General features: G+C 41.7%; 4 protein-coding genes across 8 annotated transcripts; 2 read left to right on the top strand and 2 right to left on the bottom strand.

Annotated features, from left to right (window-relative positions):
* Positions 1–3,352: 3,352 nt before the first annotated feature.
* LOC135619847 (jasmonoyl--L-amino acid synthetase GH3.5-like) lies at positions 3,353–7,301 on the bottom strand. Of its 5 annotated transcripts, none has more exons than XM_065122253.1 (5): positions 7,099–7,301; positions 5,983–6,296; positions 5,790–5,891; positions 4,888–5,708; positions 3,353–4,246 (listed from the first exon to the last, which is right to left on the bottom strand). In XM_065122253.1, the coding sequence occupies exons 2-5, from the start codon at positions 6,261–6,263 to the stop codon at positions 3,702–3,704; spliced, it is 1,749 nt and encodes a 582-aa protein (XP_064978325.1). In that variant the 5' UTR covers positions 6,264–6,296; positions 7,099–7,301; the 3' UTR covers positions 3,353–3,701. The 5 variants fall into 5 exon arrangements, with proteins under 5 accessions (XP_064978325.1, XP_064978324.1, XP_064978326.1 ...); XM_065122252.1 differs by having other exon boundaries at positions 5,983–6,299; XM_065122254.1 differs by lacking the exon at positions 7,099–7,301 and adding an exon at positions 6,931–7,079.
* Positions 7,302–12,646: 5,345 nt separating this feature from the next.
* On the top strand, positions 12,647–20,913 carry LOC103996307 (mitochondrial adenine nucleotide transporter ADNT1). The gene is made up of 8 exons (XM_009417201.3): positions 12,647–12,950; positions 14,010–14,058; positions 15,569–15,732; positions 18,482–18,519; positions 19,085–19,197; positions 19,293–19,406; positions 19,941–20,285; positions 20,430–20,913. The coding sequence occupies exons 1-8, from the start codon at positions 12,784–12,786 to the stop codon at positions 20,511–20,513; spliced, it is 1,074 nt and encodes a 357-aa protein (XP_009415476.2). The 5' UTR covers positions 12,647–12,783; the 3' UTR covers positions 20,514–20,913.
* Positions 20,914–21,303: 390 nt separating this feature from the next.
* On the bottom strand, positions 21,304–23,870 carry LOC135619848 (uncharacterized). The gene is made up of 2 exons (XM_065122257.1): positions 21,920–23,870; positions 21,304–21,770 (listed from the first exon to the last, which is right to left on the bottom strand). Exons 1-2 carry the CDS (start codon positions 23,811–23,813, stop codon positions 21,598–21,600), a joined length of 2,067 nt encoding a protein of 688 aa, XP_064978329.1. The 5' UTR covers positions 23,814–23,870; the 3' UTR covers positions 21,304–21,597.
* Positions 23,871–24,230: 360 nt separating this feature from the next.
* LOC135619850 (arabinogalactan protein 16-like) lies at positions 24,231–25,158 on the top strand. Its single transcript, XM_065122258.1, has 2 exons — positions 24,231–24,530; positions 24,934–25,158. The coding sequence occupies exons 1-2, from the start codon at positions 24,416–24,418 to the stop codon at positions 25,038–25,040; spliced, it is 222 nt and encodes a 73-aa protein (XP_064978330.1). The 5' UTR covers positions 24,231–24,415; the 3' UTR covers positions 25,041–25,158.
* Positions 25,159–25,473: the final 315 nt, after the last annotated feature.

The raw sequence follows: 25,473 nt of genomic DNA on the forward strand, positions 1-25,473 counted from the left end.
TATATCAAAGAAAGTGTATCTACACGTGATAAGTCATTCTCCATTCGCTATAAAGATTTAAAGTATAGAAATAAAAATTTCCTTCATTTGTCTATAAAAATTGAAAGTCGAGAAAAACAAACTTCCTTACGATAAAAAGATGATCACAATTTTTTTTCTCTCCGTTTATGATAAGAAAGGTAATTCTAAACTCTCTTCTCTTTCTTTGTGACAAAAAAAAAATATATCACAAAATTTTTTCCTCTCATTCAACATATAAAAATGTATTTCAAACGGGGAGAAAAGTAATTTCTTGATGAGAACTGCTCTAACCCATAGTTGGAGACCTCATATTACTAATTAAAGTATTGGAAGGATTGGGTCGAAAAACCCACCCGACCTTAGTTTTTGTATATGAGGCATCTCGAAAGCGTAATACTTATATCTTGGGAGTATAATACTTCTATTTTGAGAGTCATCTCGGAGATACTTCGGATAATCTTACGCATATAGGTCTGGACTATGTCAAGTTGACCAAGATGTTAATGATAATTTTTTCCTGATAGTTTGATGTTAGAAGAAGGGTCATATATTACAAGAACGTCCACCTAATCAACCCTCTCAAAGAATGTTCCAGCGAGGAGGCCCCATCGGAGCCCATGGTTTTTTACTCAAGGGGAAAAACTATCATCCTTCCCATACGTGGATACGTCTACCTCGGCATAGATGCAAACAAGGCACTGACATCTGTTCAATAACTTAGGCATCTCACCCTCAAGGACAAACTAGAGCCACCTGATCGTTTCTACCAAGGTGCTTCTAAACCTCGCCCATCAGGTGCATATGCTTTATGAGAATGTTGTAAGTTGTTGCCCCACTCTTACCTTAGCTAGCCCAACCAACGATGTCACCATCTCAACCACGGACGACTCCTCAATCACCATTGACACCAGCACTTATCGGAATCCCCCCAACCAACACGATGGCAGCATCTCAAGATCGCCCAAGGTCCGCAAAATTGCCAGCCAAAGGGGCGTCCCACTCTCTAATGGTGGAGTTGAGCGCACCATCACTATGCTCTTCCGTAATCCGAGACTCAATTAGTGGATTCAATGGATGACTCACTAAAGGTCCAACGAGAGAGCTGGTAGGGTTCCATCAGCCTCCACAGCGAGAAGCTTGAGAGGCAGCTCCTCAAGGTGATATATGCTTACATCATGCATATCAACGTCCTATACCCCATGCTCACCTGGAAGAAACATTGATATACTTCTTGGAGTTCCGACTATCACGGTTGTTGTCCACCTCGAAGAAGAAGAGCATGGTACAAGCACTCATCGACTAGCTCGATCTCCAGTCTACTACCATGACCATCATCAGCAATAAGATCCACCACAATGTCTCTTATAGAGAGCATCGTCATGTGTTAATCAAAATCGACATCATCTATGGTGGAGGGAGGACTTGAAGTCCTCTAGGTGGGAGGACCCAAAATCCGCCACGGTGGAGGGAGGACCCAAAATCCACTATGGTGCAAGGAGGGCTTAAAGCTCGCTATGATGAGAAGACCCGAGATCTACTACGACCGAGAAGGGATATAAAATTCGCTATGGCAGAAAGAAGTTTTGAAGCCTGCCATGGTAGAAAAACTCGAGATCCATTATGATGGAGAAGGGACATGAAATCTATTATGGCAAAAAGAAGATTCGAAGGTTGCCATGGTAAGAAGACCTAAGATCTGCTATGGTGGAGAAGAGACATGAAATTTGTTGTGACAAAAAGAAGATTTGAAGTCTGTCATGGCGGGAAGACCCAAGATCCATTACGGTAGAGAAGAGATATGAAATCCATCACAGTAGTAAGAAGATTTAAAGCCCGTCACGGTAGGAAGACCTGAGATCTGCTATAGTAGAGAGGAGACATGAAATCTGTTGTGACAAAAAAAATCTGAGATTCACTATGGTGGAGAAGGAACTTGAAATCTACCACAATGGAAAGAAGATTTGAAGCCCCCAAAGGTGAGAAGATTCGAGATCTATTACGATAGAGAGAAGATTTGAAGCCTGCCACACTGGAAAAAATCCAAAATCTGCTATGGCAAAGAAGGGACTTGAAATCAATCACAACAGAGATGCAAGGCTAAATACACCCAAGATGCATGAGTTAGGAAAACTTGACCCATGCTAAGATAAATCTCCTACGGTGCAAGCTTAAAGCCAAATGCACTTGAAATACGTTAGTTGGAAAAACCCAACCTGCACCAAGATAAATCTGCTATGGTAAATGCACAATGGCAAATATGCCCAAGACACATAAGTCAGAAAAACTCGACCCGCACTAAGATAAATCCACTACGGCGGAGGCACAAGTCAAGAAAATTTGACCCATGCTAAGATAAATCTACTATGGTATAGGCGCAAGACCAAATGTGCATAAGACGTGTGAGTCAAAAAAATATAACCCACGCCAAGATAAATCCGCTATGGCGAAGATGCAATGCCAAATGCATCTAAGACATATGAGTCAAGAAAACTTAACTCTCACTTAGATAAGTCCACTGCATCGGAGGTAGAAGGCCAAATGTGCCTAAGATACATAAGTTAGGAAAACCTAACTTATGGCAAAGGCATAAGACCAAATGCGCCTAAGACGTGAGTTGGAAAAATCTAACTTGCGCTAAGATAAATTCGTCATAACGGAGGAGGAAGGTTAAATGCATTTAAGACACATAAGTTGAGAAAACTCGATCTATACCAAAATAAATCTGCTACGACGGAGGTGTCGGGCCAAATGCATTTGAAACGCATGAGTCGAGAAAACTAGACCCACGCCAAGATAAATTGGCTACAATAGAGGCGCAATGCCAAAGATGCTTGAAACGTATGAGTCGAGAAAAACTAACTCGGGCTAAGATAAATTTACTATAGCGGAGGTGCAAGGCTACATACGCCTAAGATGTGTAAGTTGGGAAAACCTGACCTATGCAAAGAGAAATCCACTACGGTAGAAACACAGGCCCAACGTACAAAGATTCTTATAGAAGTCATATGTACAAAGATTCAACGCAGAGAAACATTAGTTTCCTTCTTATTCATTATAGCAAAGAAGATAATTATAAATTTTATTTTTTTCTTTATGACAAACAAGGAGAACTACTCTAACTCACATTTAAGAATCTCATATTACTAACTTGAGTGTCAAAAAAATCGAATCAAGAAACCCCACTCGACCTTAGTCTTTATGCAGCAGGACGCACCTCAAGAGCAAAATACTTTTACATCAGATCCATCTCGGGATCATTTTAGATAATTCTATACACATAGATCTAAACCACGTTGGACTTGACTACGACAACGATATTTTCCCCTAATGATACCACAAAATTATTTTCTTTTATAACATAAGCAATCCACATCACTATCATCATTGGCACGATCTGTTCCAATATCCTACAATTATTTGACTATCTACTCGATATTAAATGCTGAGAGGCAGTTGATTCGCGTCTCCGGGCTAATTACTTGGGATATCCCCTCATATGCCCAACACGGCAGGAGAGACGTCACGGTGTTGAGGTCAGAGCAGTGTCGTGATCATACCACGGGCTTCCATAGTAGCCTGCATCATTGCGTGCTATGCGAGGATGGCAGCGAACTCGGGGAACATGAAGGAGACTTCAAGGATTACAATTTTCGGTGTCACACGGGAGGACGACGCGAGCTTCACGCGCCATAGGCTGTGCTAAAGGTACACTCTGTGACGTTCCTGCACAAGATCTGCAACACCGTGCTGTTCGACAGGCCGACGAAGCGCGGCGTCTTGAACTGGCTCACGGCGGCCCCGAGGCCCAGGTAATGGTGCAGGATCGTTTGGAACGTCCCCCTGCGCACGATGCGAAGCTCGAGAGGCCCAATGGCGCCGACCTTCCTCGACCCGACGTAGCCGGCGTCGACGAAGGACAGGTCTAAGCAGTTGCAGCAGGCACGCAGGACCTCCTCGGTGGCATCACAGCTCAGCTCCCAGTAGATCACGTAATGTCCAGGCTCCGTGGAAGTGTCGACATGGCTGGTGAAGTCGACGACCTCGACCTTCTCCTCCGCCAGCAGCCGCGCCGCCGCGTCCACCGCCAACTGCAGATCCTTCTCGGTGTTCTTGTCGATGTTGATGCTCAGCACGAGGCTTCTCCTGCACACGAACTGAATCTCCGGAGTGGAGTTGTGGAAGCCGGCTACCCTCACGATGTCTCCCAACCTGTATCGATACAGGCCTGTCACAGGTTGATCACTCGTTAGTGCTGAGAAGAACCAAGATAAGTATCATCACACATAAAACAGAGACTTAAGAACGGGAGATCGAATTTAACTATGCAGAATGTGATCTATTAAGCTTTATCAAGTTTGACCATTCATCCATTCTGACTATTCAAAGGGAAAAGTGACAGCTCAGTACACGGAGCTTCTATCATTTTGATCATTTGTAGTTCATCTGTAACACCCCTGATTAGTCCCACGTTAAAAATGGGCAAGATTAAGATTGGCTTATAAGGGAGTGTATTACTATCAACTTCAGTTTAAACGTTTTGGTCAGTGGTTAGGAAATGACTAGCCGTAGACGGAGTCAAGGACTCGTCACAACAGATGTGCATTCCTCTCTCGATTTAGTCAAGAAATCTACAGGATTCTTGTCTTGCTGTTGAAAAGTCAACCGTTCTTACACAACAGATGTGCATAACACTATGCATATTGATTTACTCTAAACTGTTGATTTCATATAGCAAAATCAGCAATCGTTGTTACTTTTCTTAATGATTCTGCTCTTAGCATTTCCATCATTGGAGTTTTTTATAGCACTTAATTGCAAAAAATATCAACAAAATAGATAAATGAGGAGAGTAGAGTTCATCAATACCTGCAAAATTGGTCATCACAATCTCGTACTCTTTGCCAACTTCAACTTCAGTAAGGCCAATCGGTTCATCTTCTATATAGTGAATGGTGGAGGCACTCTTCTCCGGCTCCTGAACCTCAGATTTCTCCAAAGGGATGAATTCGAAATAGCCGATGTTAGGAAGCACTGCAAAGGCAGCCAATTCAGGTGGCAAACTGGGGTTGACGTTAGCACCAATCCATCCTTCTGAAGAGCCATAGTCAGCGCTCATCAGAGGTAGGCTTCCTGCATAATGCCTCAACTTCTTCAAGTATGGTTCCATAGATCCAGTCATAATGCCATAGACATACTTGGCATTGGGCCAAAGCTCCGGGATCACACCATACCAGTTGCTTAATCTCACACACACATTGTGTATGGAGTCAGCGAGGCTGGGATTAGGCCTTAAGAGCTTGGAAACAGCTGCACGAATTGATGGGACGGTGATTCTGCTGGAGAGAACTCCTTCTCTTATATCTGCACACAGTTCCTCCCACACATGTTCGAATGTCTGAAAAGCATGGACGATGCTGTGTGCGAAGGTGGAAGATATGATCTGCACTTCGTTGGAGAAGATGAGCCCGCAAAGGAGGTGGCAGTACAAGGACTGCTGGAAGTCCGGGCCAAATATGACTTCGTCGGGACTGCAGCATTGAGATTGGATGTCCTTCATGGTGTGCTTGAATTGCTCACTCTGGAACACATTGGTTGTGGCTGTTGCTGCAGTGAGCCCCCCTTGGGTCGTCACCCGCTTGCTGCTGTATATCAACTGCAGAGCTTTCCCATTGCCTATCGGATACTCTCTGCAAACGCAACAGATAATACAGGGTCAGATTCAGCTTTGATACTCAGTCTGGCAGCAGTGAAGTGCTCGAGCTCCATACCTGTTTCTGAACGCAAATGAAGTGCAATAAATCTGCATCGTGGATTGGAGTAGCTCACCATTGAAAGGCACAAACTTTGGTTTCCCTTGCGTGGTACCAGAACTGTGGCAAGATAAACAAGCTTCCTAAAAGCGAGGAAGAGAAGATACCGTGTAAAGGCAACGTCAAACAGAGGCGTGTCCAACAGCGCTACCTCAAAGAAATTGAAGTGATGGGCTTCCCAGTGAGGATGGGAGAAGCATCTCCGTCGGCGATTCTCTGGATGTAAGGCTCAAGATCAGCATGAGTGACCAAGGGGACGCAGGCCTTGAAGCTCTCGGGGTCGGTTCTTCCTGCAAGGCCTAAGCTCTGCAAGTACTCGGCTTCACCATTTTGCTCGAGAATCCATCGGAGAGTCTCCGTCTGTTGACGCCCAGCGTCCTTTGACAGTTCTTCGAATTCGTTTATCACGCTCTCGAGGCTGAAAACTCTCATCTTTGTCGACTTAAAGGGAGATCTCCGGGGTTACTGCTGCAAGCGAGGATAATTCACGTTATGAGAGCAGGGAAAGGAATCCATTTGAACAGAGCATCGAATCATCGGAGACTTTTAAGGGATTAGTACCGTCAGAGACCTAATCCATGACAAGATTCGAATCAGAGATCGCAGAAACAAAGGATTCGGACGGCAGAAAGGCAATTCCATGTTCCCAGCAACATATTCCAAATCGATCAGATTAGCAGTTAAAAGCGAGGGAAAAAACAAAAAAGGAAACAAAGCCAATATGAAAGAAAAAAAGCACAAAAAAAGGAATTTTGGCAAAGAAAAAGAATCAAACGTACGATTTTAATCAAAAAAGATAGGAACAAATGCGAGAGAAGGGAAAAGATCAATTCCTTAACTTTTTCCTGAATAGAAACCGAAGGAAGACCGAGAACAGAAAAGAAAGCTATCTTCTGCTAGCGAAAGGAAAGCCCTTTAAAGCAACGGAAAGGAAGGAAGGAAGGAACACAAGAACGCGAAACCAAATCCAAGCAGACACTGCCTTCAAATCAAGCAATCTCAACCAAAGGGTCTCACGAGAACCCAAAAGAAGCAAACTTAGAGCAATAACCCAAGGACTCTTCCAAGAACAGGCATCAGATCCATCAAAGATACTCGCCTTTCGGTACCGACCACCGGTTCCACCAAAACCACTCGATCCAAAAGAACTCGGCCTCCCAAAACAGGTCGAAGTAATAATATATAAAATGAAGCTCGATTCCTTTCTGGAGAAAGGCTGACTGGAAGAAACAAAGCCAACGGGAACACGCAAGCGTCAAGCTCTCACCTTTGTCTCTCTCTCCGTCTCCTTCCTCTCCGCGGAACGGCCGCCTTCGAGTTTCCTTCCTGTCTTCCACTTCCAGCGGAGGAGCAAGGAGCGAAGCTTCGAATTTATAGCGCGAGGGTGACGAAGAGGAGCCCGCAAGGGGCGGGGGAGACGACCGCTTAGTCGCCCACTGGCTGCAGTGCGACCGAACAATTATTGTAGGCTACAGAGCGACGGCGTCGGGCCATGGGATACGGACGAGAGCGGCAGCCATCGTCCATTACGAGCCTTGGGACCAGCTGATCGAAGTGCTCGGTGTCCTCACCACAGATCGCTCCGCGGAGACGGCACGAATCATTAAGTTGATCAGAGTTAATAAGATGCTGCCACATCAGCATTCTTCCTTTTTCTATGAATCGGACTCGATTTTATTGCCCCATTAGAGAAATTAGATATATGTTTAGAATTCAGTCACTAATCTTTCTATAAATTTGATCAAACTAATCCTTTTAGATATTTAATGGTGTCTTAATCGAGCCTAGCAAATGAGCTCATCTTTAGTCTCAAGCCTTTGGCTATACGGTGATTTAGTAAGCTTGGACTTGCTAATTAGTCTCAAGTCTTCTTGTCAAAGCATGTAATTGCAATGCGATCATAGGATTTGGTTTGAACAATAGACAAAGACCTAAGAGTTAATTAGCAGTTGCTTGGATCCATTTGGATTTTGTTCTGATGATTTAAATTACCTAACAGATTTGTTCATAATAGTTAGTCCTGAAATCATAAATTCACCGTTACCTAAAAAAATAATAATTCTAACCCTTTTAATAAAAGTAACTGTGAATAGGATTAGAATATTGTAGCTAAGTGATTCTAAAAAGGAAGAGGAAAAGATAGAAAATAATAAAAAGAAAGAAAAAAAAAGATAAGGATAACATAGAAAAACTATTATCAATCATCAAGCAATATTTTCATCTATTAAATCTATAGTAGATTCTTTGCTGTGATTACTTAAAGAGATTTTGGATATTGTGCAAGGTGACGTAATCCTTGTATCTCATTTATTCACTTGTGATTGTTGCTTGAGTTTTGGACAAGAGACTCGATATTTGTATATTTATTATTCTTACAATAGATTTTCTCTTGTTTATTTCATGATTTTTACCCTTCATATTTGATGGATTTTATACGTAAATTTTGATGTTATATTTGATTATGATTTTTATTTAATTATGCTATGTGTTACGATATACTAGTTTTTGTTCATGTACAAGTCCTATCTTTTTATCCCATCCGTCACGAGAGTATAATAAATAGCAAGCACATCGAGTCCATAAAAGTCGAATTAATATGGGGACATACGTGAATGACCCAAATAATATCAAGAAATATATATATCATTGACTAAAACGGCAGTGTGAAGGGTTGACTTTGTTGTCGCGGACTTAGATCATCCACCAGAATTCATGTGAACAAGATCAAAAAGGCCCGAAAGATTTATCAGCACCAGTTAGATTCATTCTCCTACGAAACCTGTGGCAGTATCTGTTGGGTTTCAAAGTGAATCAATTAAGATGGATCTTGACATGCCTAACCTTATCAAGAAAAGCTTACAGTCGTTGTTCATGGCTTTTATGCATTTCTTTTTTAGTTGAAAAGATTCATGCTGTTTCTTAATTTCTACAGGTGCAGCCACTGCAAGTATTGACTTCTCAATTGGATGGAGTAGAAATTTTGTTATTTGATAGGATTTTAGTTTAAAAAATCTTAGTCAAGAGTTCTTGGATTTTAAAGTCTTGAGTTTACATTTCGATAAATGAAATGTTTATATAATGCTTGAAGCATATAATTGATTTTATTAGAGCAGCTGATTTTTATTTTCATTGACATTTTTACCAAAGAATTTACAGAGTCAATAATTAAATATTCAAAAAAATGTTATTGAATTTACAGACTCTCCATTCTCCTCTATCATTTCTAACAACGCAAACCTTCATCTCAACTTGTTCAAAGAGAGCACCGAACTATATACGTGAGCTTCAATTGCAGTCAAATGGACAAGTTTAACGGATCGATTGGGATGGTTGAGAATAATAATACACTGCAATCAATGAATAAAGCCACCTCCAGTGTTGTAGCGTAGGCATTGTACCTTTTGCATGCTGGAGAAATATCTACCAGTGGTAGGGCTGACTTTGGTTCAGGTGTTTGGTCGATAGATAAGGAGAGAGGGGTATCGCGTAGCTTTCATGCTGTAAGGCGGACGAGGAAGACAAGGTGATATCGGCATGAGAAAGATGCAATAAGTCATATCGGTATCCCTCGAGTTTTACTTTTCCTTGCTCTAAGCTGGAGGTGGAAGAAAGAGAAGCTACGACGAGAGGCGCCTCGTTGCATCATGGTTGGATGATTCACATGTCATATTGACCGGAGAAGCTACAGTCCATGATGGGAGAGGCGACACAGGTCCCCGCGTGGCCCACCGTTGGACTTCTCTCCATAAACTTATAGAGAGAGTTCTCCACAATATGTTGACGAAGGCTACGATGACTGAATACCAGTGCAGAGGGCATTATCACAAAGAGAAAGCAAAGACAAAGGATTCTGTTGCTGAAATGGACAACTCACAGCCTCAACACTAATGGTGGAGAGAAGAAAGAGGCATGTCTAAGTTAGGCTGCATTGAGCCGCAAAATTCTGGTGCATTGTGAAAAGCATGTTCTATTGGGTGGTTGATTCAATGTTCTTCTTGATTCATTTTGTCCTTTTCCAAGTGGTAAAGATTTATGATCTGAAAGAGATGGTTGTAGATTTACTTCCGATTGATCCAGAAGAACCGTTCAAGGAAGTATCGGGAGATAAAGTAGTAATGCAAACCAGAAATGATGTGAAGGAGCAGCAAACCAGCTGGGAAAGTTTAGCTAGGAATTGAGGTATATACTTGTTATGTTCATCTGTGAACTTATTGCTGATACAAGTTTAATGCACAGTTCATTTGGAATCAAATGTCTTCGCACAAAAGAAGATTCCATGTTACTTTCAAGTGGCAGAACCCGATTCAAAGGGAAAACAGGAGGATAAGAAAGTTCTCGTCGTCTGTCCAAGAAGAATCACTGGTAAGTCTTCTAACATCTTTCTTCTTTTCTACCCATCCACAGATTTCACTGTCAACTCACCTCTCTCTCTCTCTCGTGTTCTAAATCTTTGACGGCAATCTCGACTTCTTTCATGTGCTCGTTCCCTGCACCTGACATGAAAGCTGGACATGGGGTTGATTCAGTGGATGCAACGAAAACAACGGAACAGATGAACAGCGAAGCATGCGGTACTTCTGCTGCCGCTGTAGACGAAAACGTCCAGGTTCTGTAGAACCATGAAGAAAGGCTTGGCAGGTCGAGTTAGAATTCATGTAGCCAATACCTCGAACACCTACGTGGATTGTGAGTGTCGCGAAAAGAACGAGGGTATCTGTTCGTAGGCCCATATCTCAGCTTCGTTCTGTCCTTGTGGAATAGGATGCTTGGCGAGATAGCGAAGTAACAGCGAATGCTTCCACAACACAGGAATGGGCGGGAAAGAAAGGGAGGAGGAGATGAAGCCCAAATAGGGGCTCGGGAGGCCCATTAAATAAGAACTTTTGCTTGTTTAATTCATGCAAAAATTAGATGAGAAAAAACATTGAGCACATAAATTTTTTTTTTGCTCCTTCCAAATAATTATATATATATATATATATATATATATATAAGTTTAGATAAATTATGATGCAACACAAATATTTACTTTTCTCTTTTTTCAATAACTCAGATAATGAAATATTTAGGAAAATGGGGTAAGAATTGTTAGTGCAAAGGAAAAAAAAAATCTGATTAAGGAAATTAATGAGTACCCGAAAAACAAATAAAAAATATAGTTAAAAGAAAATGAAGGTACACAGTCACTGTTTTATGATAAATATGCTTTTGAATTAATCTCAATCTTTACATTAAGATTCAAACAGTATTATTCCTCCTAAAGTTCATGTCTTAATTGGTTTTTAACTAATCGAGAATTAAAAATTATTAATTAATTCAATAAAAATATAAGAGAATATTTTTTATTCCAATCAATGGAGAATGTTTAGGATTTTATTTATAATGTGTTCTAAAGGGTTATTATAACTACTAAAGCTTATTTTTCATGAGATATGGAGTTTTTTTTAAATCTCCAACAGCAAATCACCCACAAATTATTAGGACACATGCTTTGACATATAATTTCAACAGGAAAAAAAAAAAGAATTGTATCATTAAACTTGAACCCTTTTCTTGAACCTTCACCAGCATACACAGGTGAGACATGAATTTGTTTGCAAGGTTAGATCTGCTGGTGTGGATAGCAACCCACAGCCTAATCATTCATAAATCACCCTAGAATAAAGTGGCTAGAAATCCATGAATGTACAAAAAAAAAAAAAAAACATTTTAATAAATTATTAAAAAAATAAAACTAAAAATAATAATAAATTTATATTAAAATTAAATATATAAAAAATATATATTTTATAGATTTACTGGATGATTCGATCTAAATAGTTCACCGAACCATTTAATCGATAGGAGCGATGGACGATGTATACAAAGGGCAGGGATATAGTCACCATGAATTGATGACTCATGCTTACTAGGAATTCCTAGTCGAAGATCAACAATTGTAATGATCTATCTCATCATGATAAAATTTTTAAAGATTACTCGAGATTGTCGGACAAGGCTATACACTTGTTTAATACACTAGGAGTGTATGTGACCCAAAACATTTAAAGGCATCATAAATATGTTATTACCTCAAACTTTTATTGTGTAAACGGTTGTAGTCCCTTTAAGAAGCTGACAGCATAAGGATGTCTTCGTATAACTAGTTAGCAAAAATAACTATGCACCAAGAATAACCATGCACCCCCACCCTTCCATAGAATCAAAAAAGAGTTTTCTATTTGTTAATCCTTACTATGTTTTAACCTGGAAAGTTTTCTTACAATCAAATTAAGTTACAGTAAAAGTTTCATATAATTTATTTCAAATAATTAAGAATTATGATATTATTATTATTATTATTGTGACTGTAATAAATTTTTTTTACTCCACTCAGTCTCAATATACCTTTTTCTTTCTTTTGGCATGAAATAAATTTACGTCACCGTGACGTATAAAGCATAAATAACTTACTCCATAACAAAAAAAAGAAGAATAAAATATTAAAAATATAATTCTGATCCCCATTGCAGGGTAATTTTGTAATATGATTCCTCGCCCGCGAATCCCTGTCCTTGATGGCCGTTTCCTTGTTGCCGTTAGCACAGGATATGTTACGCTCCAAGCACGCTTTTTCTGTACCCAACGTCCCACAACACGAGAATCGGTTTCGACATGGTGGAGCCGCGTGGCCCAAAACAAACATTACTCTCAGGATAAGAAATCGGGTCATTATCCAGACGAGTAAGGAGAGTGTTTTTTCGTTTAGGTTTCCGTTTATCCTGTAGACGATCAAATTGACGTTGTTATGTCTCTTAACCTCCCTTCCACGGGTACAAAGGAGGCGTTGCGACTGGAACCCCGAAGGAACGGAACCGTGCGACTGGAGAAGCACAGTCTCCTGTCCTCCACCCCCATCACTTCCGCCTCCGACTCTTCTCTTCTAGCCGAGCCGAACTGTCTGTAGGGTTTGATGGCGTCGGAAGATGTGGTGGGGAAGAGCACGGGAGAGTCGGCGGTGACGACGATAGTGAACCTCGCGGAGGAGGCGAAGCTTGCGAGGGAGGGCGTCAAGGCTCCCGGCCACGCGATCCTCAGCATCTGCAAGTCGCTTGTGGCCGGAGGCGTCGCGGGAGGAGTGTGAGCCCTTCGGATCTCTTTCTGTTTAGGCCCTTTCTTGACTTCTTGCAGTTATCCTCATTTATATCCATTTGCCTTTTGTTTGTCTTTTCTTGTTCTTTGCATCAGTTGGGGAATCTTGAGTTTTTATCGTACTTTTGCCTTCTGATTTGTTTCGTCATTTTCCCCTCATTGATCTTAGGTGATATCTTACTTGGGTTTTTTTGGCCCTGACATACGTTTTCGTGCTTGCCATATGAGTTGGTTATTGGCATTTGCAAGGTCATATATATTTGCTTAATCTCTTATGGTGTATAGATCAGCTGCGAGCATGAAATTTGATCGACTCTCAATTCCAAGTTATGGTAAAGTTAGAATGCAGAGATTGTTGAAGGAGTGATCTCTCATCTTTACCAAAGTAAATACCGTAGTGATATTGAGTGACAAAATATTTTGCTGAGAGCGGTTGAGTAATAGTAAAATTTACATTGAAGTAATATAGGACAAAGAATATCTAGATACTTATTCTTTCGGCTTCCAATATGATCATAATGGCTTATAAAGAGGTACACAACATATAGGTTGTTCACTTCGCCATGTTTTTATTTATTACCTTTTTCACTTCTTTACTTCTAAAATATATTTCATATGCTGTCCTATAGAAGACAACTGCTCCTTTGAAACAAAACAACAGAGAATCACAATCCTTTGATGATGGACCACCACTTTGAGCAAGGGTTTCCTATCTAACTTGGGTCCTTAGCTTGCATCACTGTATTTGTTATGAAAAGTTTTCTATCTATATCATAAATTTGGTCCTTGCTTGCATCACTGTATCTGTTATCATTCTAATGACTAATAGTTTTAATGTAGTAGTTTTCTCGTTAATGGATTAATAAGGTTTCCTATCTATATCAGAAATTGGGTCCTTCCTTGCATTACTATAATTTATCATTTTTTATGAATCTAATAGTTGTAAGGTAGTAGTTTTATATTTAATGGATTAACATGACATTTTAATTTATATAAGATCCTGGCCTTCAATTGTAATACTTTTTCATTATATGAATGCCTTTGCAGATCTAGAACAGCTGTTGCTCCACTTGAGCGCCTAAAAATCCTGCTTCAGGTATATATTTTATTCAATTAGTATCTTTGTTGTTCCTTTATTTTTTATTGTGTGGTATATTGCTGTTTTTCTTGTTCTTTCTTGTGGGTGTTGATTTTTTTAGGATAATTTATACGCAGCATGATATCTTATTTTTACTTTGGCTTTTAGAATTAGGGTATATTGCTGTTTTTCTTGTTCTTTCTTGTAGGTGTTGGATTTGTTAGGATAATTTATATGCAACATGATATCTTATTTTTTACTTTGGATTTTAGAATTAAGGTGTTCTTTCCCACAATAGGGAGTGCTTATTGAAAATATATCTAACATGTCTGTCACATGATACTTGAGCAAAGCACTTATGTTGACTGATTAATATCGAGTCATCTTTTGCAAGCTTTTCTGACAGGAACTGTTCAAGATCACCATGAGCCTTTTATGCATTCACTTTTCATTGATAAAAATACATTTATTTGATCCATCTTATTATTTATTTTGCTTGTTATTAACGGAACTAATTTTATGTTAACTATTTTTTTTTATGAAAAGATCATCTTCAATCAAGTGAACATGCAACTTGGAGTTTCTGTATACAATCTTGAATTGATATGATTCTGGAGTTAATTGTGTTAAGAGAATAGTAGCTCATCCCTCTTGCAATACATAATCATCTACTTCAGGCTTCTTGATTTCATTGTTTTTACTCACGGAATCAGGAGACTACTGTGAATCTTTTGCTGGAATTGCTTTTGCCAAGTGATCATCTACATTTAGTCAATGTCCAAAATACCATTTTTTGCTATCCATTATCGTATACCTAAATATAGCATTTAGTTGCAGGCTAAGTGTTATAGTGCGATGAGGCCAAGAATATGGCTCATAATCATTTCTGAGTTAGCCTTTGATTGCAATTAGCTTTCGTTTTTTGTGTAATAATGTCATTTTTATGGGCCATCACTGCTGAAAATTGTTCCATTCACTTGTATTTGCGAAGTATGTTTAAAAAGGAAGTGGGGTGACAATGAGCACAGCTGGTTTGATCTTATGATGCCATTTTATGGTATATGGATAGTTGATGGGGTGACTTCTTTTTTATGTTTGATAAGTCTGCATCCATCATGCGATTCCTTGATAAGTGACACTGTAGCCTTCAGACTGAATGCCATTCTAGGTAAACAGTGTCTGAAAATCAATCTTAATATTTCAAGATATATTGGTTTCTGGATCCTTTTGGGTAATTACACTTGAATTAAAACACTGCTGTTTTTATGTGATTGGATGCAAGAGAAGCCCCTTTCTTAATGTGTTTCTAGAATCAAAAATTTTATTTAATCTTTTTTTGATGGTTGTCAGCTACATAACTGTAAATGCAGGTATATATGTCAGTGTAATGTAACTTGTCCTTTCTGATTGTGATATATACACCAGTGTTTGTTCATCAACTGGGATGTGGAAATTTTGAACAGAGATGTGTCTTTGAAGAACTCTTGATTTTTCACTTCTGATGATATGGATTTGATTGTAAATATAGGTTCAAAATCCTCATAGTATTCAGTATAATGGAACTATCCAAGGGCTCAAGTATATATGGAAAAGTGAGGGTTTTCGAGGACTATTTAGAGGCAATGGTACTAACTGTGCTCGGATTGTCCCCAATTCAGCGGTCAAGTTCTTTAGCTATGAACAAGCATCAAGGTAAGTTCTTAGATTGCCCTTCTCAGTTTTACATTACCTTTACAAAAGAAATAGCATGTTGTTTGATTTATGATTTTTTTTTCTTTTTTCAGAAGGGAAGGTATATATCTAAATAGCATGTGATATTCAGTTTTGCTTTCTATGCTTCCATTTCCTCTATCAGCATGGGAAGCTAAAACCTTAATGAACTGGAATGTACTTAAGCTGCAGTTTAAATCTAAGTTTAAAGTTTTGATAAAATTATAGAATGTTGAATTAGGTGACTGGATTCAATTAGCAAAAACTGAAAAAAAAAAAATCTATGTTTTGAGCTCCATATATGACTTTTAGGCCAATATTATATCAGATATTCACAAGTGCAACATCTCCACACTAATCAACTTTTGAACATCACTCTATTTTAATTGGACTGAAGTTTCTATCATATAATAGATATCGTAAACAGTATATTGTTGTTATTCTATAATTTTTCAAACAGTTTGCATCTCCCTGACAAAATTTGCTGGGATAAGATCATATGGGGCATGCTATCTAACATGCTATCTCTCCTAATGTTGCAAATCAATGGATGCTATTTTGCGTCTAGCACAAATTTTCTGTTGCAGTTATTCTTCTCGTTGTAGACGTGAACACGTGAATCACAAGTAAGTGAGTAACATTGTAATAATTTGGAGGTTTGATGTTGTTAGTTTAGGGTTGATTTGATTGGTGATTGCAATGTCACTGGAGCAAAATTGGTGCTACTGTAAGTATGGGAGAGTGTAATTGGAAGAGATTCAGGGAATTAAGTGTGAAAGTAGAGAAGATTGGGCTTGTAACCCCCATTGTTCTCTCTTTTCCTCTGGGTAAAACAGATATTGTGCATACCCATCATTTGAACATGTACCACATGGCAGATATTTGTTCTCTTAATTATTTGGTGTAATTGATAATGCATGTTGTTGATCCAGTTAGATGCAAATATGGGTTGACCTTTGATTATATAACTTCACAAGTGTCTTGAAGTTCATTACTTCATTAATTTGCATACACCATGTTGATTGATTTTCAAGTTCAACAAATTGGTTGCAATTGTTCCACTTGGTCAGGGACAAAAGAAAGTGTCATCTACCTGCAAAAGTCCTTTGGCTTCACTGGACAAAGAATTCTTTTTTCAGTGGTCTAGTTCTAAAGATTACATGATGCCGATGTGATTTCTTATCATGGCACACCAACATAGCATAACTGTATTTTTGGTCATGCGCCTTTCCATGAAGCAATCTATGATTATAGTCGTAGATATTTTTATGTTTTACTTCTGCTGCATAGCACAAGACAGAATACGGGCTCCCAAGTTAGTAGGCATCACTGTTTGATGTCTTTGTTTCAACACCTCTGTTATATTGGATCCAGCTAGTAGCTAATGATTACCCAATTGTTTTAGATATCATCCAAATACTAGTAGCTAATCGTCTACCTTATCCTGTCCAGGAATTGGAAAATCATGATGTTCTTGTTTTGAATTTAACTAGTTGATAAGTCGACAAATTTCGTCTTCAGGTGGGATTTAGATAGCATACTCATTAAAGACTGACAACATGGAAGAATTCCATAATATATTCTTTTTTGTAGGTGTTGACAAGGTTACTAATTAGTAATATGACCCAGTGATTTCAATAGGCGCTCGGGCGCTCGCCTAGGCGCTCGGGCGAGGCGAGGCGAGGCCCGAGCGCCTCGCTTCATGTCCAGGCGTCTCACTTCAAAGAGGCGCCGCCTAGGCGCTCGCCCGAGCCCAGGCGTCGGGCGCTTCGGGCGAGCGCCTGGGTTAAACCAGGCGACCGAACCAGATTTTTAGGTCTGGTTCGGTTGTTAGTTGGTTCAATCGAACCAACTAAACCGATATACCCCCAACCCTAACCTGCCGCCGCTACCGCTGCCGATCCCGATCCCGATCGCGATCTCGCTGCTCGTCGCTCCTGCTCCCGCTACCGCTGCTCGCCGCTGTCGCTGCTCGCGCCTCCCGCGAGCCTTCCCGCTGCTCACGCCTCCCGCGAGCCCTCTCGCTGCTCGCGCCTCCCGCGAGCCTTCCCGTTGCTCGCGCCTCTCTCGAGCCCTCCCGCTGCTCGCGCCTCCCGCGAGCCCTCTCGCTGCTCGCGCCTCCCGCGAGCCCTCTCGCTGCTCGCGCCTCCTGCGAGCCCTCCCGCAAGCCTTCCCGCTGCTCGCGCCTCCCTCGAGCCCTCCCGCTGCTCGCGCCTCCCGCGAGCCCTCTCGCTGCTCGTGCCTTCCGCTCCCTTTCCCTTTCCCGCTGTCGCTGCCGTCGCTCGCCGCTGCTGTTGCCGCCGCTCGCCGCTGTTGCTGCCGCCGCTCGCCGCTGCTTCCTCGATGATTAATTTTTTGTTAATAGATTAATAATATATTATTTTGATTTTAATGTTGTTAATTTTTATTTATTTGAAATTATTAATTATATTTTATATTTTTATATTTTAGCGCCTCGCTTCGCTCGGGCGAGCGCCTGGGCGAGCGCCTAGCGCCTCGGGCGTTTGTGGACCTTGGCGCCTTTTGGCGCCTAGCGCTTTTTAAATCACTGATATGACCCTATTTATTTAATGATATGCCTTTTTGCCAAAACTGATCAATTCTGCTTTCTTTTCTGGAACCGGAAGTTTAATGGTTTTCCTTCTTCATGGTATGATCACATTTTATTTTGTTTTCCGTATTTAGTTTTCATCCTATCATTGCTGATGCTAGGATTTGGAACTTGTCACAGTGGAATTTTGTGGCTTTACCGTCGGCAATCTGGCAATGGTATGTCGTACCGTTTTATACCATCTTTCTTTGATTGAATGTGTTTATTTAATGTTATGTCACTCGATACATACCTTTTAGTAGTCCTTTTTGCTCTTTTCTCTTATGTATTGTTGGCAGGAACAACATGAATGTAATGCATTAAATATTTTTATTGGTTCTATACCACGGCTTTGTTGTTGCTATTGTTGTTGTTATTTTCATACCAAAATTCTACTGTGACATTCTGCACATCTGACATTTCAGATGATATGTATAGGCAGTAGGTTATGATTTCTATTACCTAGATTCAATACCTAATCACTACCCAACACATTATTATGATTCATTCTTGATAGCATCTCGCGGACATTTAGCATTTATAAGAAGTTAGACATTACAGAAGCTGACAACTAGTATACCTTTATCCATATGGTTCTTTAATCTTTATTCATGGGATAAAACTTTCATTTCTTTTTTGTAGCTAGCCTTAGTCCTACTTTTACACAAACCTCATTTGTCCAGTCTGTTATACTCACACCTAATTGTGAAATTGTAATATTTAAATTTTGTGTTAACTAAGCAGAAGATGCTCAACTCACTCCCGTATTACGTCTTGGGGCTGGAGCATGTGCTGGAATTATTGCTATGTCTGCTACTTATCCTATGGACATGGTCCGTGGAAGGATCACAGTTCAGGTGCTTTTCCTAGTTTTTGCATATCGCGTCTTTTCTGTTGTGATTAGTTCCTCTAGCCCCTGTCGGCATTCCATTAATCTCTTCCTTTTGTGCAGACTGAGAAGTCGCCTTACCAGTACAGGGGCATGTTTCATGCGTTGGGCACTGTCTACCGTGAAGAAGGCTTTCGTGCTTTGTACAAAGGCTGGCTACCATCTGTCATAGGAGTTGTGAGTATTCTCCAACTTCTAGAAGCATTATTCATCATATATGTCAGGCATTGGGTAGTCTGATCTGTATACAAAATAGCTCCTCCCCTCAAATCTGTCTGATTTATATTTTCATGTGTTTTCTTTTCTTGGATTATCACCACTATTTGAACCTCTTGCGTCATATTTATATAGAACATCTCTTTTGCAAATTTGGGGATAATAAACCTCTTGTACAAATTTTTTGACATAAAAAAAGCTGAACTACTGTAAGTTTCTATGTTGTAGGATTGTAATGGAAATCATCTTTTATTAAAAACAATAAAGGGTATATGTAATTTTTTTTTCCCTTTGCTAGAGTGCATACTCCTTCCTTCTGTTCCTTATTGCTAACAGAACAGAAAGGCAGACATAAGCAACATTTGCCATCCTCTAGCTTCTACATATTATGATAATTGTGTCATTTCTTTATTTATAGTGTCTTGATATGAATTACAACCACTTTGCTAAAAATTTAAGTGCTTTTATCTGATGGACATTTCATTCTGTTTGCAGATTCCTTATGTGGGCCTCAATTTTGCCGTTTATGAATCTTTGAAAGATTGGTTAATTAAATCTAACCCATATGGTCTCGTTGAAGATTCGGAGTTGAGTGTAGTCACAAGACTTGCATGTGGTGCTGTTGCTGGAACTATTGGCCAGACAGTTGCCTACCCTCTTGATGTCATTCGCAGGAGGATGCAGATGGTGGGGTGGAATAATGCAGCCTCAGTTGTGGCAGGTGAAGGTAGAAGTAAGGGTTCCTTGGAGTATACTGGAATGATTGATGCATTCAGGAAAACAGTGCATCATGAAGGCTTTGGGGCATTATACAAGGGTCTCGTTCCCAATTCAGTAAAGGTTAGTATGCCATTGATGTTTCATTCATCAGCACTGTAAGTGACCAGTTACTGGTGAAATCATCTGTTGAGGAATTAGAAACAGTTTAGGTAGTAATCAAGTATCTTTGTTACGCTGTAATCTTGTTCTGCTTTTCTGTTGCAGGTGGTTCCATCCATTGCAATCGCATTTGTGACTTACGAGGTTGTAAAGGACATTCTTGGAGTAGAGATGAGAATATCTGATTGAAGCCAGAATAAATGGTGGAGCTGCTATAGTTTTGTGGGCACTTTGGCTGCTGCTTATCATAGTTTCATTCGGAGCTCAAGATAGGAAAGCTGTTCCCTCGCAATTCCTGTGTTGGTATCCAACTAGTACTTGGAGAACTGCTGGACTCTCTTGTGTTCCACCGCGTATCAAAATAAATTAAATGGTCTACAAGGGGCATGGAAAGAACATGTAGCTCTCTCAAGAAACATGTTTTGAATTGTTATGCTGTGCTGGTTGATGTTGTGCCAGGTTTCTGCTTTTGTTTTTCTTTTAGGTGCTTAATTTTGTGATGGTTGGGCTATCTAGCTATTTAAAACATGGAATTCACTGGCTGTTTCTTTAGTAATTTTAGTAATAACATAAGCTAGTTTGCTCGGTCCTTTGGTATCTATCTGTCATGATAGGGGAGAGTTGAAAAGCTTACTATTTGTTTGCCAAGTTTGAGGATTCTTAAAGGCGAATGTGTCTCATCTTTATACTCAGTATAAAGACAAGATCGGTAATTTGGATCATTGATGATTGCGTTGTGGTTTGTTGATATTAAACTTGTTTTTGTTGAGACGTTCCACTGGTTATATTTTACATATATTCATTTAATTAATATTTTTAATATAACTTTTATTAAAAAAAACAAATTTATGTCCCATTTAATTTCAGGTTTGAGATCGCTTGTGCATAAGCTTCAAACTTTTTTGGAATAATGAATCAATCAAACTGGTAATGTCATTAGGAACCAAAAGCGTTAATGACAGGCAGCAGACAGCAGGCAATGGATTATGCACGAATCGATTATGAAGGACCAATTAAACAGGTGGCTGTATTCCACACTGTTGGATCGATTGCTCTTCATCATCTACTCTGTACACAGCGACAATGGCATTTGACTACAACGTTGAGCACAATACAATCTCGTGCGTTGTTAGATTTGTGCAGGTGGATGTAACACAAGCTGCTTAGAGTAATCCCCCCACATACAATCTCTTGCTACAACTTACTTGTGTTGGTCTCTGTGAAAGATAGTTGTTGGTCGTAATATGATTGAGGGGAGGGGGTGTTTTAAGATCTATGTCAGCTCTGAATCCGAGGCATGCCCCGACGGCCTTCGTCTTCTTGGGCTCATCATAACTGGCTGGAGCTGCAGCTGCAGCTGCAGCCGGCTCTCAGAGTTGCTTCTAAAGTTGCGCCCTGCCGGTGATACGTGTGGGGGTATCATGGTTCTTGATTTCTGCAGCTTCCCTGCGGAAGAGAACAATTGAAGGAGAGGAGTCACATCATTGCTTCATAATAGGAACAAAGCTGCTGTATCCTCCTCAATTTGAGGGCATGTATAATCTCGTAAAATAAATAGCATTCTGTAGGAGCAAAAGATCGCTGTAGGTTGTTACCTAAAGGATTATTGGTCTTTCCACTACTAGCCTTCTTTGTTGGGGTCCTGTTATTAGATTCAGATACCATGGGATACAGTGACCTCACAGAAGCCACAGAGGCAGAGACCGCGTCGTCCGGCACTGTTATACTAAATGCATTCTCATCGCCGCAAACTGAAGCCCCTTCACTCCCTGAATCCGAGCACTTGTCCTTCACATTGGCACTCGTCCTCTCCCTCTCCACCACTCTGTAAGCGTACATCTGAAAGGGGATTTCTGAGACCCGAGGAACGTCCTTCCTCCCCCAGTTTGTGAATCTCTTGCACAAACTCATGTCCAGTTCAAAGTAATCCACCGGTGGCATCGGCGCATCGGGTTGGCCGTGATCAGGGTTCATCACCATGAACCGCTTCATGTACCGAAGCGCTCTGCAGATGGAATTGAAGCCCGGTCGCTGTGATGGATCGCCGTGCCAACATCTCTTTGCCAGGTTGATCAGATACTTGGGGTAGTGACCCGGGAACGAAGGCCTCTCGCCTCCTCTTATGCTCTTGCTCATCTTGTCCCCCTGGAGATGGTTGTCTTCGAAGGGGAGTTTGCCTGACAACAGCTCGAAGCAGATCATCCCGAAGCTGTACACGTCTGCCTTCTCCGTGCACTTGGCACTGCTACCCTCCTGCTCCAATAGCACCTCCGGGGCGTACCAGATGCATGATTGTGTGGCAGCTGCTTGGGTTGCTGTGGGCTTGGAGTACTTCACCGGTGACAGCCCAAATCCAGTAACTTTGGCGTGCAGATGTCCGTCCGGTGAAGCACTCCTCGTCTTGACCAGTATGTTTGAAGGGTTCAGATCTCCGTGGTATATGTTCTTGGAGTGGAGATACTCCATTCCTCTTGCAATCTGAAGCATGGTGTCCACTGCCACCACCAAGGGGAAGGGGACCTTTCTTCTCGTGGAGCAGATCTCCTTGATGTAGCTCGAGAGATCCTTGCTCATCAGGTCCATCACCAGCATGCACTCTTTCTTCTCTTCGTCCACAAACGAGTACATGTAATGCACCACGTTGGTGTGAGAAAGAGATGACAGGAGGGAGATCTCAGGCATCAGTGGCTCCATCTCTCCGATGACATGCTTCACCGCGAAGCTCTCGCCCATCCACTGCACTTCCTTGTAGTTGTTTCCCGACCCGAATCGTCTTCTGACTTGGTAGTCGCTGGATCCGACGAGAACCGAGCAGGGGAAGAGCTTCCCTTTGGGACACAGGAGGAGATCGGCGAGCCGGTTCTCTTGCTTCGACAGGGGCTTCGATCCTTGGCTCCTCTTCTCCGCAATCATTTCCGAGAGAACCCATCGATCTTCCCCCGACGATGTGTCCATTCTGCTGGACAAGCCTTGGGAAGCCAAGTACAAGCTTCCCAGCTTGTGCTGGAAGAGCTTCGGCTCCATCCACTCCTTCTCGTACTTCTTCGAGAACACGAGCTTCTTCCGGTAAATGTCTTCCGGGTCGGTTCCGGTGATCTCTCCCACGTTCTCGATCGCCTCCATCACGACCGGAATGCACCACAGCAAGTCGTGAAGGTGGAAGTCGACGCAGTCGGTGTTCTGACCGAGGGCTATGGCCTTCCCCCACCAATCCCGGGGCTCCAAGCACTGCCTCAGGTACTGCTCCCCCTCCCGGAACACCCGGTGCAGCTCCCTGAGCGGTTGCTCCAGGGCCTTCCACTTGATGAGCTTTTCCTCGAACCTCAGATGGTTTCTCATCTCCATCGCCACGCCCTCGAAGGCGAGGTCGAATGCGTCCACCAGCAAGCGACACTGGCGTTTGTTGACTCGGATCTCGTCCCGGAACACCATCATCGCCTTGATGCTTCCCAGGACTTCACCGATCTGCCGGAATTGCTCCATGACCATGCAAATGCAAGAAGGTGGCAACTGGAATCTCTCGTTCGCTGATCATATAACACAATGAAGGTCGATCATCAACGATCAATGACATAACCACATACATAAGTCAAAATCTTGATGCGATTTCGACGGGGTTTTCGATTCACATATGCCTTCTTAATAGGAGGCTCGGTCAAATCGATTTGCCCTCTTATTGGGGCCTTCATTGATGGCCCAATAGGCCAGTAAATGGGCAATCAGAAGGCCTATTAGCCAGATCAATTATTCTTGGGTCGTTTCTGACGTGGCAGGCGAGCCGGTTCACAAGGTTGGACCGGTTCTGTGGGGCCGAACAACGGCGTTGCGGGTTCCTCGCTTTTGCGCCCCGTTGTTTCGCTTCGTCCGCGACAGTGGTCCCTATAAGAGGCGAGAGGATCCGCTGGCGAAGATGTCTCTCCCCGAAACGAGCACGGAAGCAGCCGAGGAGGAAGCGACCCGAAGCCCATTGCGCTCCCCCATCTCTCTCATCCTCTCTGCTCCGCCCAGAGAAGGACGAGAGAGAGAGATCCCGGGGTTGTGCGTCGCTTCCTGGTCTGGTTTTCTTGAAGTGGAGGGAGATCCCGGAGGAGATGGCGGCGATCCCTAGGGCTTCGTTCGGTCTGGTGGCCGTCATGCTTCTCGCCTTGGCGATCGTCCTTCCGGCCGTCCAGGCCCAGGCTCCCGCCCCCGCCCCCACCAGCGACGGTGATTTGACCTTCCTCTTGCCTTGATCCTTTCCCCTCATTTTGTGATCGATATTTCAGAAGTCAAGGATCTCATCTTTCTCCGGTCACCTTCTTTCTGGATTTCCCCTTTTCTTCATAATTTTTTAGCTTTTAATTGTTAAGATCCTTTTTTTTTATCAGTGAATTGGTGATAAAATACAATAAATCCTCAAAATACCCCTTTTTTTTCCCCGAAACAATTGATTAGATGCTGCAAATATTATCACTCATCTCCTGCTACAGAGTGCATTGTTGTTTTGTAGGAGCAAAAGTACCAATCATCTTCAGGCTTTAATCTCCATTGGACCCTGGCTTGATCTTGTTGTAGAAGATGTACTATTGTGTGTAGGATTTGACACGCTAGTGTGTTCTTGATTGGGCAGGGACATCAATCGACCAAGGGATTGCTTATCTGCTGATGCTGGTGGCCCTGGTCCTGACCTACCTCATCCACCCCTTGGATGCCTCCTCCCCCTACAAGCTCTTCTAAGCCTTACTGGGACCAGCATTTATGTTTGTGAGGGAGTTTGTGTTCCCTGTGCTTAGGGTGTATGTGGATGATCATGGTGTGGAATTTCGATTCTTTCAATGCAATCATCTTGCCGATCTATCCCAAATGTTCTTGTTGCTATTGTTTGAGTTGTAATCTGGATGGTATCACAATGGGAGTAACTTGTAGTTGCAAGCTTACTAGAATTGCAGGGTATTAGCCTTCGGGTAGCAGCATTACCCGTAGAATAGAGCTGCGGCCAACTCCACTGCCCCATCCGCTGATGACGGCATCTTGTCTGTGAATCTGTATGCAGTTTCGCACAACGTCGTGCTCGTGGCTTCGATCAACGTCACATCCACAACTTCGTTCGACGTCCGCAATTTCGACCATTGCTAAACGACTTCATTCACGAGTTTGTTGCATCTTCCAC

Source organism: Musa acuminata, chromosome BXJ2-8 (genome assembly GCF_036884655.1).
Source record: "Musa acuminata AAA Group cultivar baxijiao chromosome BXJ2-8, Cavendish_Baxijiao_AAA, whole genome shotgun sequence".
Classification (NCBI taxonomy): Eukaryota; Viridiplantae; Streptophyta; class Magnoliopsida; order Zingiberales; family Musaceae; genus Musa; species Musa acuminata.